The sequence below is a fragment of the Zingiber officinale genome, chromosome 8A (assembly GCF_018446385.1).
Source record: "Zingiber officinale cultivar Zhangliang chromosome 8A, Zo_v1.1, whole genome shotgun sequence".
Lineage (NCBI taxonomy): Eukaryota > Viridiplantae > Streptophyta > Magnoliopsida > Zingiberales > Zingiberaceae > Zingiber > Zingiber officinale.
In genome coordinates this window covers 39683137-39698008 of record NC_056000.1, presented here as the reverse complement: position 1 = coordinate 39698008, position 14872 = coordinate 39683137, and the positions used below count along the sequence as shown (strand labels likewise).

General features: G+C 37.9%; 1 protein-coding gene across 1 annotated transcript; it reads right to left on the bottom strand.

The window, feature by feature from the left end:
- Positions 1–761: 761 nt before the first annotated feature.
- LOC122010711 lies at positions 762–1463 on the bottom strand. Its single transcript, XM_042567206.1, has one exon. It carries the CDS (start codon positions 1461–1463, stop codon positions 762–764), a length of 702 nt encoding a protein of 233 aa, XP_042423140.1.
- Between the last annotated feature and the right edge of the window lie 13409 nt (positions 1464–14872).

The following is a 14872-nucleotide window of genomic DNA, read 5'->3' as shown; positions in this document are numbered from 1 at the left end:
AAGGTCTATTCAATTTAAACCAGAGTGATCTTCCTAGATAAGAGACATGAGATAACCTGTATTTACACCTGTCAAGAATACATGATCCATTAAAGAATAAATCTTAACGGGGCAATAGAAATACATTACTGTAAGTGGAATTAATTTTCAAAATGTGATTAGGGTCCAAAATTGATCAGTTGATTTGGCTTTAGGTCGACTTTTTTTTGGACAACTTTAAAAGAGCATTTAGGGAAGGAAAGAAAATTATTTGGGGTGTCCCATTGAAAAGTATACCCTTTGATTGTAGTAAAAAATACAGTAAAAGATGATTATACTTATGTTCATCATAGTTCGTCTCCAGATTATGTGAAAAGAAGTAAATCACGTGATCAATTTATAACCGATCGTCAATTAGTTCGGGAGTGAAGTATACCCCTTTGATGATTTTATATAAAGGGGCATTCTTTTAATTCTTACCGAATCATTATTACTACTTTAAACTAGTTAATTAAATATTAAAACATCATGATTATCACTAAGTATAATGAGAAACCAATAATCTCTTTGTTGTCCATGCCATCTTTGTGTCGCTCTACATAGGGTGATACCAAAAACAAACCTGAATATAACAGTCCAAAGTATTTTTTCAGGGATTTGTATCTTCCAAATCTTGTAAAAAAAAAAAAAGAGAAGAAAAATTTATTCATCAAATAGAAAGAACAAGAGATGATCCAAACCAGAAGTTTGCATAAACCAACAAAATCGATGTAGAGCAAACACTAAGTGAAGCTGTAAATGGAGGAACGAGTACTGTAGAAAGAGCTGGTGAGATCTCCATTGGCGTCTCTTTTCTTCCTGTGGAAGATTTCACTTACCAGTGGCACAATGGGCTTCTTCTTCTTCTTCTTCTGCACCTTAATCCGTCTCCTCCTACCAAATTGGTCTTCCATCTCGGCGATGCTTAATGCTTCGCGCAAACTCGGTAAATACTCGAACCTTTCTTCTAAATTTGCTGCTCTAATCTCTTGCCACTGGTCTACTGACAGAGAACTCTCTGTTGCTTCTAATTTGGAGCTTCTGTTTTGTAGTTGGCAACTGAGAGTGGCAATTGCTTTGCTTGTTTCAGACTCCCTCTCCTTCATATGAATCAGCTCCCGCTTTATCTCCTCGACTTCGGCCTCCAATTTTCGCAGAAAGCCGAAGGCAGTCGTCTCCGAAGAAGAAGGGCAGGAATTCGGGGAGGAGGAAACACTGGAGTGGATTGGCTTTGATTGAATTGGCCTGAGAATGGAGTTCACTTTGGGCCTAGTGTTGTTGGCCTTCTGAGAAGAAGCACTGCCAGTGAGAAAGTGTTGTTGTTGTTGTTCGCCGAAGACGGCAATGGCCTCCTTAACTGATTGGAAGGGGCGAACGGTCTCCACCTCTCCTTGCACCTTTGGAAGAGAGGATGCATGGCCATGGACTTCCATTGTGTCTGCCATGGAATGAGGACAGTTGTAGGAAGGCAGTGCACGAATGAGGTAGATATACAAGAAGGTTCTTACAAGAATGACGATGATAATGATGATGATGTGCTTGATTGCTTTGCTTCTACTTCATTGTTGTAGCTGTAAAATGCTGCCTCCATTGCAAGGGAAAGGTGAGCTTTCTAACCTCCATGAGAATGAAGAGAAGCTTGTGGAGAAAGGACCTCTTTAGTGGGGTCCTGTTGTGGAAGTGCAAAGTAAGACAAAAATGTATTCAAAATCTAATTGTTCTATAAATTATTCTATAAAGGACCTCTTTAGGCAGTTCAAATCTTCAGTTCTCAAATTTTTTTATTCCCATGTCTCCTGCCGATCGGACGGATCAGATTACATCTTAAGACATCATAGTATCCTTAAGATGTGTGCAATATCCTCGTGATGTACAAGACATCTTTGAGATATAATCTGGTCCGTCCAATGAACAAGATGATAGGAGTCAGAGGAATTGAACTCCTCTTTAGGAGCAGAGTAAGATGGCCTCCATGTGTCAATAAATTATTCTATAAATTTATTCTATAGATGAATCAAGAAAGAAACCGTCTATTTTCAGAACTGAACATCTCGATTATTATAAAAAAAATATAGAAAAACCAAGCCCAGTCAAGGTTATTTTCTTGCAGGATTGGATAACAAAATTGAAGTCGATGATCTTCCCAAATAATAAAAATTCAAGTAGATGTTCTTCTAAACAGTTATAGTTCATGTTTTGCAACCAGAAAAAAAAATGTTGATTTCGAACCAGGACAATACTATTTTGGTATTTTTTAAAAATAATCTACTGTATATAATTTAAAAAATTATTTTTGTTATTATTTGATTGATATAAATGTTTATTATTGATTTTATAATCAGTTAGGTTCTTGTAAAATACATATTTGATGTCTATTCAATTTTTATAGCAACTATAACAAAAATATAATTTCAAAAATTATATTTTTTATTGTTATTGAAAATAATAAAATAGTCTTAATAAGTTTTATAATAGAGCTATTGAGTCTACATGCCATGAAAATTGGTCTTTGCTTCAACCTGATCAGAAATGTGAATGAAAAAGGGTGGGAAAGGAGACTCCTTGAGTATGAGTTTCAAGGTACTATAGTTAATTTATATTATTGTAAATGCACTGATGATATAAATAAATGATCCCAGCATTTTCTTTTTTGCACTCGGGAGTCTAAAGTTAGGATTCTCCAATCGAGAGGACTCTGACATAGAAGGTAGCTTAGTTTGCTCTTCCTTCCCTACTTGACATCTTGAAATTATTCGCTCAGGTGAACTAAATAAATAGGTCTGACTTAATTTATAATTTTAATTTGGACTACTCTTCTATCTTTGACAAGATTGTCCAACTAACCTATCGCATGTTTGTTTGATAATTATTGATATTATTTATATTACATTTGTATAGATGTAAAGTAAATTTAAATTCCCATAATTTTTTTATAATTTAATATATTTTTTATATTTTTTAAAAATATTTGAAAGTGCCAATCTAATTAAAGAATGTAGAGTTTTGTATAAGTAAAGGATTATATTATGATAGTTTTAACTTATTGATATAATGTGTATGTTATGTATAGATATATAAAAATTCTTAGATGAATGTGTTTATTCTATATATTTTTTTTAAAAATAATTTCTTTAGTATACTTGATTTTATATTGGTTGTCTACAAGTTTCCAACTTAGATTGTTATATAAATGTAAATAAATATATTTATCTTTCAAAAAAAAATTAATACATCATTTATTTAAATTAAAATTTGTACAAGTAATTATTATAAATTTAGTACATTGCATGTCACCTTTATGGATGGAAACATTAACTCTTACAACATCCTTGTAAGATCAACTACTATAGTTAATTTTCAACACCCAAATTAAATAATTATCTCAAGATATATCCCAAAATATATGATATTGATTTTTTCATATGTTCATCAATATATCTTGATTTACCACTAGAGTTAAACTTGGATTAACACGAGTAGAATTAGAATTAGTATAAGCACAAGATAAATAAACATATGTCCCTAAGATCTAATATGATGAATCATCATATAATAAATCATGCATCAGAGCTATGATAAGAACGTCATGATAAATTTTGATTAGAATTATTTTTAACTAAACTCTTTCACATATTTCGATAATTATGAGTTGGTTTTGTTTGATATTAATTCTTAATATAAGCATCATAATCACCTTGAGTTGCATGTGTGCCACTTTGCTCGCATGTTCAAGATTTTGTGCTAGAGTAGAGGAAATATAAGTTTTACAACCATTAGATGTATTGCTATTGTCATCACCTCCACTAGTAGTTGTACTACTATCAACATCATTATTATCATTTCAAACTTCTCATCGAATTACAAATGATGTTTCATCACTTTCATCATGTTTTATTATTGATCTATATGTCATATTGATACGAATTAAAACTTTTAAAAAATCAAATTAAATTAATTAAAATTATTATTTCTTTTTTATTACATCTAATATATTGAAACAATAGGATAAATTTTATAAAATTAACAGGAGACATAAACAATTTTCACCAATATGTTGAAATTCATCATATAAATTATTAGAAAATTTATTTCAATATACAAAATTATTACATTTATTTTTTACATAAAATATTAATATTATCAATGTATATTTATTTTCATATTAATGGAATATATATAGTAGTATTTATGAAAATGTAAAAGTATTTATGATGCAACTAAATAATTATATCGTGTTTATTATCTTACTTTTCATTTAGCTGTAATAATTTTTGTAACATAGTTTTAATTTTAAATAAATATATTATAAATGAATTTTTATCTTCCCACAATGTTGGGAATGAAGGAAAAATGAGATTTTTTTTATCATATTTCTAATATTTATTTTAAATATCAGACTTAAATTCGATGTTTTGCGTGAAATGTTAAATATATATTATGATACTTTAAAATATAGATTAAAAGAAATGTATTTGAAATACATAATAATAGCATTACTAATAATTTAGAACTTATAAAAATATAACTTTTATTAATAGAATGGATGAAACATCACGAGGATCCTCAAGTTTCAGATAGAATCATAGGATTACTTAATGACTTCTTTAGATTTTAGTGAATAGATAGCGAGCTGAATTTGATATTTTATAATGGTGATTGTAAAAGACTCAAAGTTATCCCATCCTTTCTATCATAGTAACAAAAAATGTTGAGCTGAATTTGAATTTGAAATAGTCGCTTCTGTTGAGATGACCACGAAATGAAATGTTGAGGTGCAACAGACTCAACACGTGCAGACCCCCTCCGCCTAGATCGGAACTATGTCAATCAGTCATGGGGAAAAGCTCGAGAAGTTTAGTGGACTGAACTTCAAGAGGTGGCAGCAGAAGATGCTCTTCTACCTGACCACGCTCAATCTGGCTCGGTTCTTGACCGAGGACCCTCCCAAGAGTGCTGAGGATGCTGATGCGCAAACCATCAGTACAGTGGAGGCATGGACTCATTCTAAGTTTCTTTGCCGAAACTATATCCTCAACTGTCTTGCCGACTCGCTGTACGCTGTGTATAGCATGAAGAGAACGACTAAGGAGCTGTGGGAGTCCCTGGATAAGAAATACAAGACGGAGGATGCAGGGGCAAAGAAGTTCATCATGGACCGATTCCTGGACTACAAGATGGTTGACTCCAAGATGGTGATCAGTAAAGTCCAGGAGCTTCAGGTGATCTTGTACGAGATCCACTCAGAAGGGATGGTTCTGAGTGAAACCTTCCAGGTGGCTGCTATCATTGAAAAGCTACCTCCCGGCTGGAAGGACTTCAAGAACTACCTGAAGCACAAGCGGAAGGAGATGAATGTGGAAGAACTCATTGTTCAGCTTCGCATCGAAGAAGACAACAAGAGTTCGGAGAGAAACCTGTTCTCTTAGGCTACTGTGAAAGCCAATGTCATCGAGCATGGTCAAAGCTCGAAACGGAAGAACCCCAAATCTTCCAAGATGGGACCCAGAGGAGGCATCAACAAGAATAAGTTCTCTGGGAAGTGCTTCAACTGTGACAAAGTGGGTCACAAATCTTCGGAGTGCAGAAAATCGTAGAAAAAGCAAGAGGCCAACCTGAACAAGGGACCAGAAATGGACGACCTTTGTGTTGTGGTATCTGAGTTAAACCTGATTGGTTCAAACCCGCGATAATGGTGGATCAATACTGGAGCGACCAGACATGTGTGCTGCAATAAGAAGCTGCTCCACAATTTCGAAGAAGTCACTGGAGACAAACTGTTCATGGGGAACTCGACAACCTCGGACATCATGGGCCAAGGAAAGGTGGTGCTGAAGATGACCTCGGGCAAGGATCTCACTTTGAACAATGTGCTGTATGTTCCAGAGATTCGAAAGAATCTAGTATTCAGATCACAGTTAAGCAAGCATGACTTTTGCATTGTTTTTGAGTCGGACAGAGTTGTATTGTCAAAGAATGGAATGTTTGTAGGAAGGGGTTATGTATCTGATGGGCTATTTAAGCTCAATGTAATGGCCATTAGGGCCAAGATAAATAAAAATGAAAGCTTTTCTACTTATATGCTTGAGTCTTCGTGTTTGTGGCATGGTAGACTAGGATATGTTAATTACGATATGTTGCATAGATTAATAAACATGCAAAGCATACCTATATTCCACCTTGACCCAAAACACAAGTGTGAGATTTGTGTTGAAGCGAAAATGACAAGGTCATCCTTTCAACATATTGAAAGAAGTAATGAACCATTTGACTTAATCCACACTGATGTGTGCGACCTAAAAGGTACGCCAACACGTGGTGGTAATAAATACTTCATCACTTTTGTTGATGATAACACAAAATACTATTATGTGTATCTTCTCAAAAGTAAGGATGAAGCTATAATGAAATTTGCTCTCTATAAGAATGAGCTTGAAAACCAGCTTAATAGAAAGATTAAGGTGATTTGAAGTGACCGAGGCAGTGAATATGTGTCACTGTTCGCTGAGTTGTATGCTGAACATGGAATCAGACATGAAACAACAGCTCCTTATACTCCTTATCAAAATGAAGTTGTTGAGCGAAAGAATCAAACTCTAAAGGAGATGATGAATGCTCTTCTATTGAGCTCTGGATTGTCAGATTCCATGTGGAGGAAGCTGTGTTAACAGCTAATTACCTTTTAAATAAGGTGTGCTGGAAGAAAATAGATAAGAGCCCTTATGAGTTATGGAATGGAAGACAACCGTCCTACAAATATTTACGAATGTGAGGGTGTCTTGTCAAAGTGTTGGTGTCTGATCCAAAAAGAATTAAGATAGGACCAACGATTGCTGATTGCATATTTATTGGATATGCACATAACAGTAGTGCTTATCGATTTTGTGTGTATGAGTCACACATACCGGAGATACACAAGAACTCGATAATCGAATCGAGAAATGTCTCGTTCTTCGAGCATGTATTTCCGTATAAGACTCGAGAGGATGCTAGCTCCTCAAAACGGGCATATGAAACACAAGGCGAAGAAGAGGATGTTGAACCAGTTGAGGTTGAGCTTAGACGGAGTAGAAGTGCTCGGGTAGAAAAATCCTACGGATCGGATTTTATCACTTGCTGGAAAGTGAGCCCCGTAGTTACTCAAAAGTAGTAAGTTCGTCTGATGGATCTCACTGGAGAGAGGCAATTGCATCTGAGGTAGAATCTATCTTGCAAAATTACACATGGGAACTCGTGGATCTTCCTCCGGGAAGTAAACTACTAGGTTGCAAGTGAATCTTCAAGAAGAAAATGAAATCAGATGACACAATCGATAAATACAAGGCCAGATTGGTAATCAAAGGATACCGACAACGAGAAGGCCTTGATTACTTCCATACATACTCTCTGGTGTCGAGAATAACTTCCATTAGAGTATTGCTAGTGATTGTTGCTTTATGGAATCTCAAAATACATCAAATGAATGTAAAGATAACCTTTCTAAACGGGAATTTAGAAGAGGAAATCTACATGGATCAACCTGAGGGATTTTCTGTGTCAGGATAGAAAAACAAGATCTGTAGATTGGTGAAGTCATTATATGGCTTGAAACAAGTACCAAAGCAGTGACATGAGAAATTTGATAATGTCATGAAGGAATGTGGATTCAAGATTAATTAATATGATAAATGTGTCTACATGAGAGCCACAGAGAGTGACTATGTCATCTTGTACCTCTATGTAGATGACATACTTATCATTGGGAGTAATGATAAGATAATCAAATCCAATAAAGATATGTTAAACTCAAGATTTGACATGAAAGACATGGGCCTAGCTGATGTGATTCTAGGAATTAAAATTTTTAGAACGGCAGAAGGACTTGTTCTTAGTCAGTCCCATTACGTGGACAAGATTTTTGAGAAATTCACCAAGGGTGATACTGCGTTGGCACGAACACCGATAAATATGAGTCAGCATCTATTGAAAAATTAAGGTGAAAGTATCTTACAGATAGAATACTCTTAAGTGATTGGAAGTTTGATGTACTTGATGAGTTGTACACGATCAGACTTGGCCTACGCAGTAAGCAAACTGAGTAGATACACGAGTAATCTCGGTATTGAGCACGGGAAAGGGATAACAAGAGTACTGAGGTACTTGAGGTATACTTGTGAATATAGACTGTACTATACAAGATATCCTGCTGTGATCGAAGGATATAATGATGCAAGTTAGATATCTGATATAAAAGACTCTAAGTCTGCGAGTGGGTATGTCTTCACTCTACCAGGTGCAACTATCTTTATAATGGTAAGTCTAGACATATACATCATAGACATAATATCATTAGACAACTACTCTCAACTAGAGTTATCACTGTTGACTATGTGAAGTCAAAAGATAACCTAGCAGATCTACTAACCAAAGGGTTAAATCAAGAGTTAGTTACAAGGTTATCAAGAGGAATGGGTTTAATGCCGTTGTCAGCGATCAGTGCAGAGAACACCCAACCTATGCTGACTGGAGATCCCAAGAACTAGGTTCAAAGGGACAACTAATCTGCACTGACTAGACACACTGTGGGGAATAACCCAATAAAATAGTGATTAGACCAGGGTAAGCCGATGAGCTTTTAATGATCAAGAAGAGTATATGACAACTCTTGAGAGATCACCTATGTGAGAAAGAAGTGAGGCCGCTTCGAAGAGAATTGGAGGCATAATTCTTAGAGTTTCTCACAGAACCAGGCGTGTTCATGGCCAAGAACGAACACACTCATGAGAACTGAGTTCTATCAGGGAGAGTCTTGGGTGAGATTTGTCACTGCTTACACAGAAGACAGTATAGTTCAAGGACATCGTATCTACTATCAGCCAGTAAGCAACCAAATCTTCACAAGGGAAGGTTCAAAGGGTAAAACCTACATATCCTATACTTGACTCAACTGCTGAATGCTATCACTTACCCTATCTCCATTCATGTGGGGGATTGTTGAATAAGTGAATGGAGAAGAAATGGAAGAGGAAAGAGCCTCCATTGTGAATGAGACTTTAGTTTCACATTGGAAGTTTCAAGGCATTTTTGTTGGTTTATATTGATTCACATACATTGAGGATATGAACAAATGCATGGGGAGAGGCTCTCTCTCATGCGCGGGTGAAGGGGGGTGGGGTGGGGTGCAAATCCAGGGCACGGATTGCACTGAACCGAGTTGACTTGTGTGTGAGTACGACTTGCACACACGAACGCTGGACTGGTCGGGGCAAAACTTGCTCGAGTGGAAAAACCAACATTTTGCCACGTAGATCTTTTGCTAATGTGAAACAGATGCATTAAATTCAAGATTAATGCAAAATAAAATTGGTCGAGTAATAATGAGTAAAACGGTGGCTGTTTCATTGCTCGGCTAATAATGACCATTAAGATAATTAACTTTGGCCATTGATCCGAGCTCCTATATAAAGAGGCTCCGATCATAGGCAGAGAACACACAGCAAGTAAAGCAAAGGCTCTCCATTTTTCTTCCTCCTCCTCCGTCGTGCATTTCCGCTTGACGGAGTGCCCGTGGTAGCATTCGGGTACCACTCAGTTCGTCGTGACCACCAGTGTTTGGTTGGATTCATGGTCGACCGTTGTATCTTGGGAAACAGATGACCCTTGTAAGCCTCGAAGCACAGCCGGAGGTGGGCAAATCTGTTTCAAGGAAACTGTGACTCGCAAGCCTCGGTCAGCTCCCCCACTTCTCCCGGTCGGTCTCTTTGTCAGACCGACAGACTTCTCTACCCACTTGGGATCTTCGCCCGGCCTGTCAGCTCGCTTGGTCGGCCAGTCTCTTTGACAACCTGACCTATTTGTTTCACTCGGTCTGTCTGCTCGACCCGGCCGACCTCTCTGACAACCCGACTTGTCTGCTTCGACCAACCTGTCTGTCGACCTATCTGTCTGCTCAACCTAGTCGACTTCTCTGACAGCCCGACATTAGAAGTTTTATTGTGAATGAGACTTTAGTCCCATATTAGAAGTTTCAAGGTATTTTTATTGGTTTATATTGATTCACATACATTGAAGATGCGAACAAATGCATGGGGAGAGTCTCTCTCTCACGCGTGGGTGTGCAGGGGGGGTGCAAATCCAGAGCCCGAATTGCATTGAACCAAGTTGACTCTTGTGCGTGCGCGACCTCTAATCTTTTGCTGCTGTGAAACGGATGCAGAATAAAACTGACCGAGTAATAATGAGTGAAACGACTCCTATATAAGGAGGCTCCGATCATAGACAGAGAACACACAGCAAGCAAAGCAAAGGCTCTCCATTTTTCTTCCTCCTCCTCTGTCGTGCATACTCAGCTCGTCGTGACCATCAGTGCTTGGTCGGATTCACGGTCGGCCGTTGTATCTTGGGAAATAGACGACCCTTGTAGGCCTTGAAGCACAGCCAGAGGTGGGCGAATCTGTTTCAAGGAAACTGCGACTCGCGAGCCTCGGTCAGCTCGCCCGGTCGGTCTCTTTGTCAGACCGACAGACTTCTCTGCCCGCTCAGGATCTTCACCCGACCTGTTAGCTCGCCCTATCGGCCAGTCTCTTTGACAACCCGACCCGTCTGCTTCACTCGGCCTGTCTGCTCAATCCGGCCGACCTCTCTGAAGCTCGACCTGTCTGCTTCGACCGGTCTGTCTGCTCGACCCGACCGACCTCTGTGACAACCCGACCTGTCTGCCACTCGGTCTGTCTGCTCGACCCGACCGGCCTCTCTTGCTTGGCCTGTTTGCCTCGTTCGACTGACCTCTCCTCTTAGGCTTGTCTGCCTCGTCCGACCGGCCTCTATGCTCGGACGCTCTGCTCACTTAGTCACTTTGAGGTTGACAGTTGGATAAAAACCAATCCTTGCTGACAGCCTGAGATCATTTGCTCAGGTCAGCTCAACTGTAAGTTGAATCTAAATTCTGTGTAATTTTTAAATTCAACTAAGTCTCCTTAAAATCTCCGGCAACAGATTGTTTGTATTCCAACAAAGTAATGATAGTAGAAACATAATTGTTAGTGTGTGTTAGCTAATCCATAACACTCTACGTCGAGTCAGAGTGGAGGTGATCCAGAGCGTCGACCGGCAGAGCTGATCGGAGATGAGCTGTGTGCTCGATTGGTGGGGCCGAATGGAGATGAGCTGGATCGGGTGGTACAAATGGAGCACAACGGGGGTGAGTGGTAGCGAGGGCTACTTGGAGGTCAGATCGACGATGGTGGCAGAGCACAGCAGGGATTGGAGGCCGGATCAGCGTCAGAGGAGGACAACGGCAAGGATCGGAGGACAGATTGACATCGGAGGAGGACGACGATGAGGATTGGAGGCCAGATTAACATCAAAGGAGGACGACAACACCGGATCGACATCAGAGGAGGATGGCAGTGAGGATCGAAGATCGGATCGACATCGGAGGTGACACGGGATGAGAGAAGGGACGTGGCTGACGGTGCCGGGCAGAGGTGGTGTTGGATGGAGGTAGCAGGGAAGAAGAGTAATGCAGGAGATCGAGGGTTTTGTCTTGAGCCCCAAGAAATGGGAAAGTTCGCTTGGGGAAATAGGGATAGTAGAGGGAAAAGCCAAAAATACCCCTTGTGACTCATTTCCTTACTCCCCACATCACAAATCTCCTCCTTCAGTTTAGTTGAAGGAGACGTGAGTCAAACTAACTAGACTATTGTATTGTGGCAAGATGGTTGAAAGAGTCACCAAGCTTGTTCTAGGACGAATGACTTTCGACTGAGAAGTCGGGGATAGAATCTTTGGGCTTATCGTAAGGTGAATCGCTAGCACGGGGCTAGGAGTCTTTGAGCCTGTCGTAAGGCGAATGGCTTTCGATTAAGGAGTCGGGAAAAAAATCTTTGAGCCTCTTTTAAGACGGTGCTGCCTATACTTTTTCTTATACTTTTTCTTGTGAGTCTACAAAGGTCAAATACAATTAATCCTAAATGGATATAATTATGTTTGTGTTGTAAGAATGTTCTTGCTAATTCTATAGTCATGAGAGTGAATCTTTCTTCTTCTCCATCAGATAGATGAAGAGACTGTGTTTTGTGATATCTATGTAGTACTATTGAAAAGGATAAAAGTCTTTGATTATATAAACACCTTGATTAAGTGAATTTGATTATTCATTAGAAAATGTCACTAGAGTTTGTTCAATATCGATGAGTTTGTCTAATTGATAAGTAGTTAAAGTATTTTGTTTTTTGGTGAGAGAAGTATTCCAAAGGGTTCTTTCTAGTTGTCCTCGTAATGTGTGTGATGTTCCTTCAAAAGGTTTAGTTTGAGTTCTCGTGTATGGATTCATTGGTGGATTTATTAGCTTGTTCTTTGGTATAGGTTAGAAACTTATAAGTACTAGGAAATTGTCTTGGGACTATTTTTCTAAGAAAAAGTTTATAAAGATCTTTATTTAGATTTCCCAAGGGATCTAAAATTGTCTGAGTATTTTTATAAAGACGTCTTTCTATTGTTACTAATTGCTTTTCTAGGATCATAAGACAATAGTGTAAAATAGTATAGCATTATTCTGTTGCACTAATATTTGGTCTTGTTGACTAGTTAGTTCAAGACTACAATAACTAGTTTCTTTTGTTTTAGGAATTATTTTGTGAATTCAAGAACATCTTCGTAATGAGTATTTTTCATTTAAATTTTATTTCTTCTGATAGTTTATAGATATGTTTTAATAATTTTATTGATAAGTAGAGTTGTCAGATGGGTTAATCCATGACGGGGTGGGGCGGGGCTGGCCGACCCGTCATGTTGGCGGATTGGAGAATCCCCAACCCAACCCAATTCAAGGCGGGTTGTGTGTTAGACAGGTCATCCCACAAGCCTAATAAAAAAATTTAATTTTTTTTTTTCATATTTTCAACGTTTTAATTCAGAAAGGTTTTATCAATCAAATGCATTTTAAAAATATATATTTTAAATGTAAATATACATAAACGAATACTTATGTTTGATGAAACATACTATTTTTATTTTAAAATTATAATAAAGAAAGATAATAAATTAACATAAAACTTGACTTACATGTGTTTCTCAACCCATAAGCCAACTCAAGTCCATCGCAGGCCGGTCCGTATGGGTCGCGGGCCTAGGCATGTCAGCCCATGATGAGCTTGGATTTGATAAAATTCTAACTCAATCTGCTTAAATTGTTTAACGGGGTGGACCAATTTAAATTGACAGCTCTACTGATAAGTTGCTAGAGAGAAGGTTACTAGATTGGCCTTCCCCTCATGCAAATTTCTTCCCTGAGGAAGCGTCGCACGTGCCCTTCTCACTCCACCGGTGTACTCTTCCGTAGCTCCTCATCCCTCGGATGTACCGAATCCATCGACTCGCTTCCCGTGTTATCTTTCTTGCTCATTGCGTCTTCCGGTTGACTTCTTGTGTTCCTAAGTCCCTGCATACTCAGACACAAGATATCAAATATAGAGTATAACTTGACTCAGTTGATCACATCAAAACTATCTTGGAATACTTACAAAAATTACATAAGATAAAATGATATCAAAGTTGACAGAAGGGATCTCTTGGACCCCTTGTCCTGGTCCACTCCGCAATTGACACATTGGATCGTGGTTGGAATCCGGCGACAATTGGTTGTGATATCTGCTAGGTCTTAAGTCCTTACACACTCAGACACAATACATCAAATATAGAGTGTAACTTAACTCAGTTGATCATATCAAAACTATCTTTGAATACTTACAAAAATGACATTAGCTAAAATGATATCAAAGTTGACAGAAGGGATCTCCTGGACCCCTTGTCCTGGTCCCCTCCTAGTCCACTCTGCAATTGGCACATCGAATCACGACTGGAATCTGGCTGCAATAGGCTGTGATCTATCCTCGGTTCACCTTCGTACTCAGGTTATAGTTTGGGTCGGGGCCAACGACCGAAGGCTGCTGACGGAGGACAGGTCACTCCCTTTGCTCAGCGCCCGACAGTTTGCCCATCGCCGGCAGTCTCCGACCGCCGACCCTGTCCCAAACTACAACCTAGGTGGGAAGGTAAACCTAGGATAGATCGCTGCCTATTGCAACCGGATTCTAGCTGTGATTTGATGTGTTAATTGCGGAGTGAACTAGGAGAGGACTAGAACAAGGGGTCAAGGAGTTCTCTGTTCCAAAGTTGAAAATAGTAGCCAATAATATACTCGGTGAATTAAAGGGGCATGCACTACCAAATAAGGAATCTTAATGGTAGAATGAGAAAGTACAAGAGAAAGTGAAGGAAAAATGAACTGTCTATAAAAAATTATATATTTGTAAGAATGAGAAAAAACTTAAAATAATATACAATAACTAAGAAAGACGCTAAAAAAATAATGAATGAAGTAAAAAATTAAACTTTTGAACGATTATATCAAAAATTGGATTAAAAAATGAAAAGGGTATTTATAGAATAGTTAAAATGAAAGAGAGGAAAACATGATATCTTATCAAATAAGATGTATTAAAAATAAATATAATATGGTACTAGTAAATGATCGATAAATAAAAGAGAGATGGAAGATGTATTTTTATCAACTTTTTAATAAGACTTTGGTGACCAAATTAACTTAGATAATTTAAGCAGATTAGTATAGAAATTATATTTTTATCGTATAATTTAAACTTTAGAAGTAAAACAAGATTTAAATAGAATGCAAAATGGAAAACCGTTAGACCAATGATATTTCGATAGAGGTAAGTGCCTTGGGAAAAATGTATTGAATAACTTACAAAATTATATAACATGATATTGAAAATAAAAAAAATGTCTAATCAACGGAAGGTAAGTACGCTAGTTCTTTTCAAAGAACAAGGGCAAAGTATAAAATTGTATAAACTAT

What these genes read in the sequence shown, in the direction of transcription:
- LOC122010711 (XM_042567206.1), bottom strand. Translation starts at nt 1,463, where the DNA reads ATGGCAGACACAATGGAAGTCCATGGCCATGCATCCTCTCTTCCAAAG.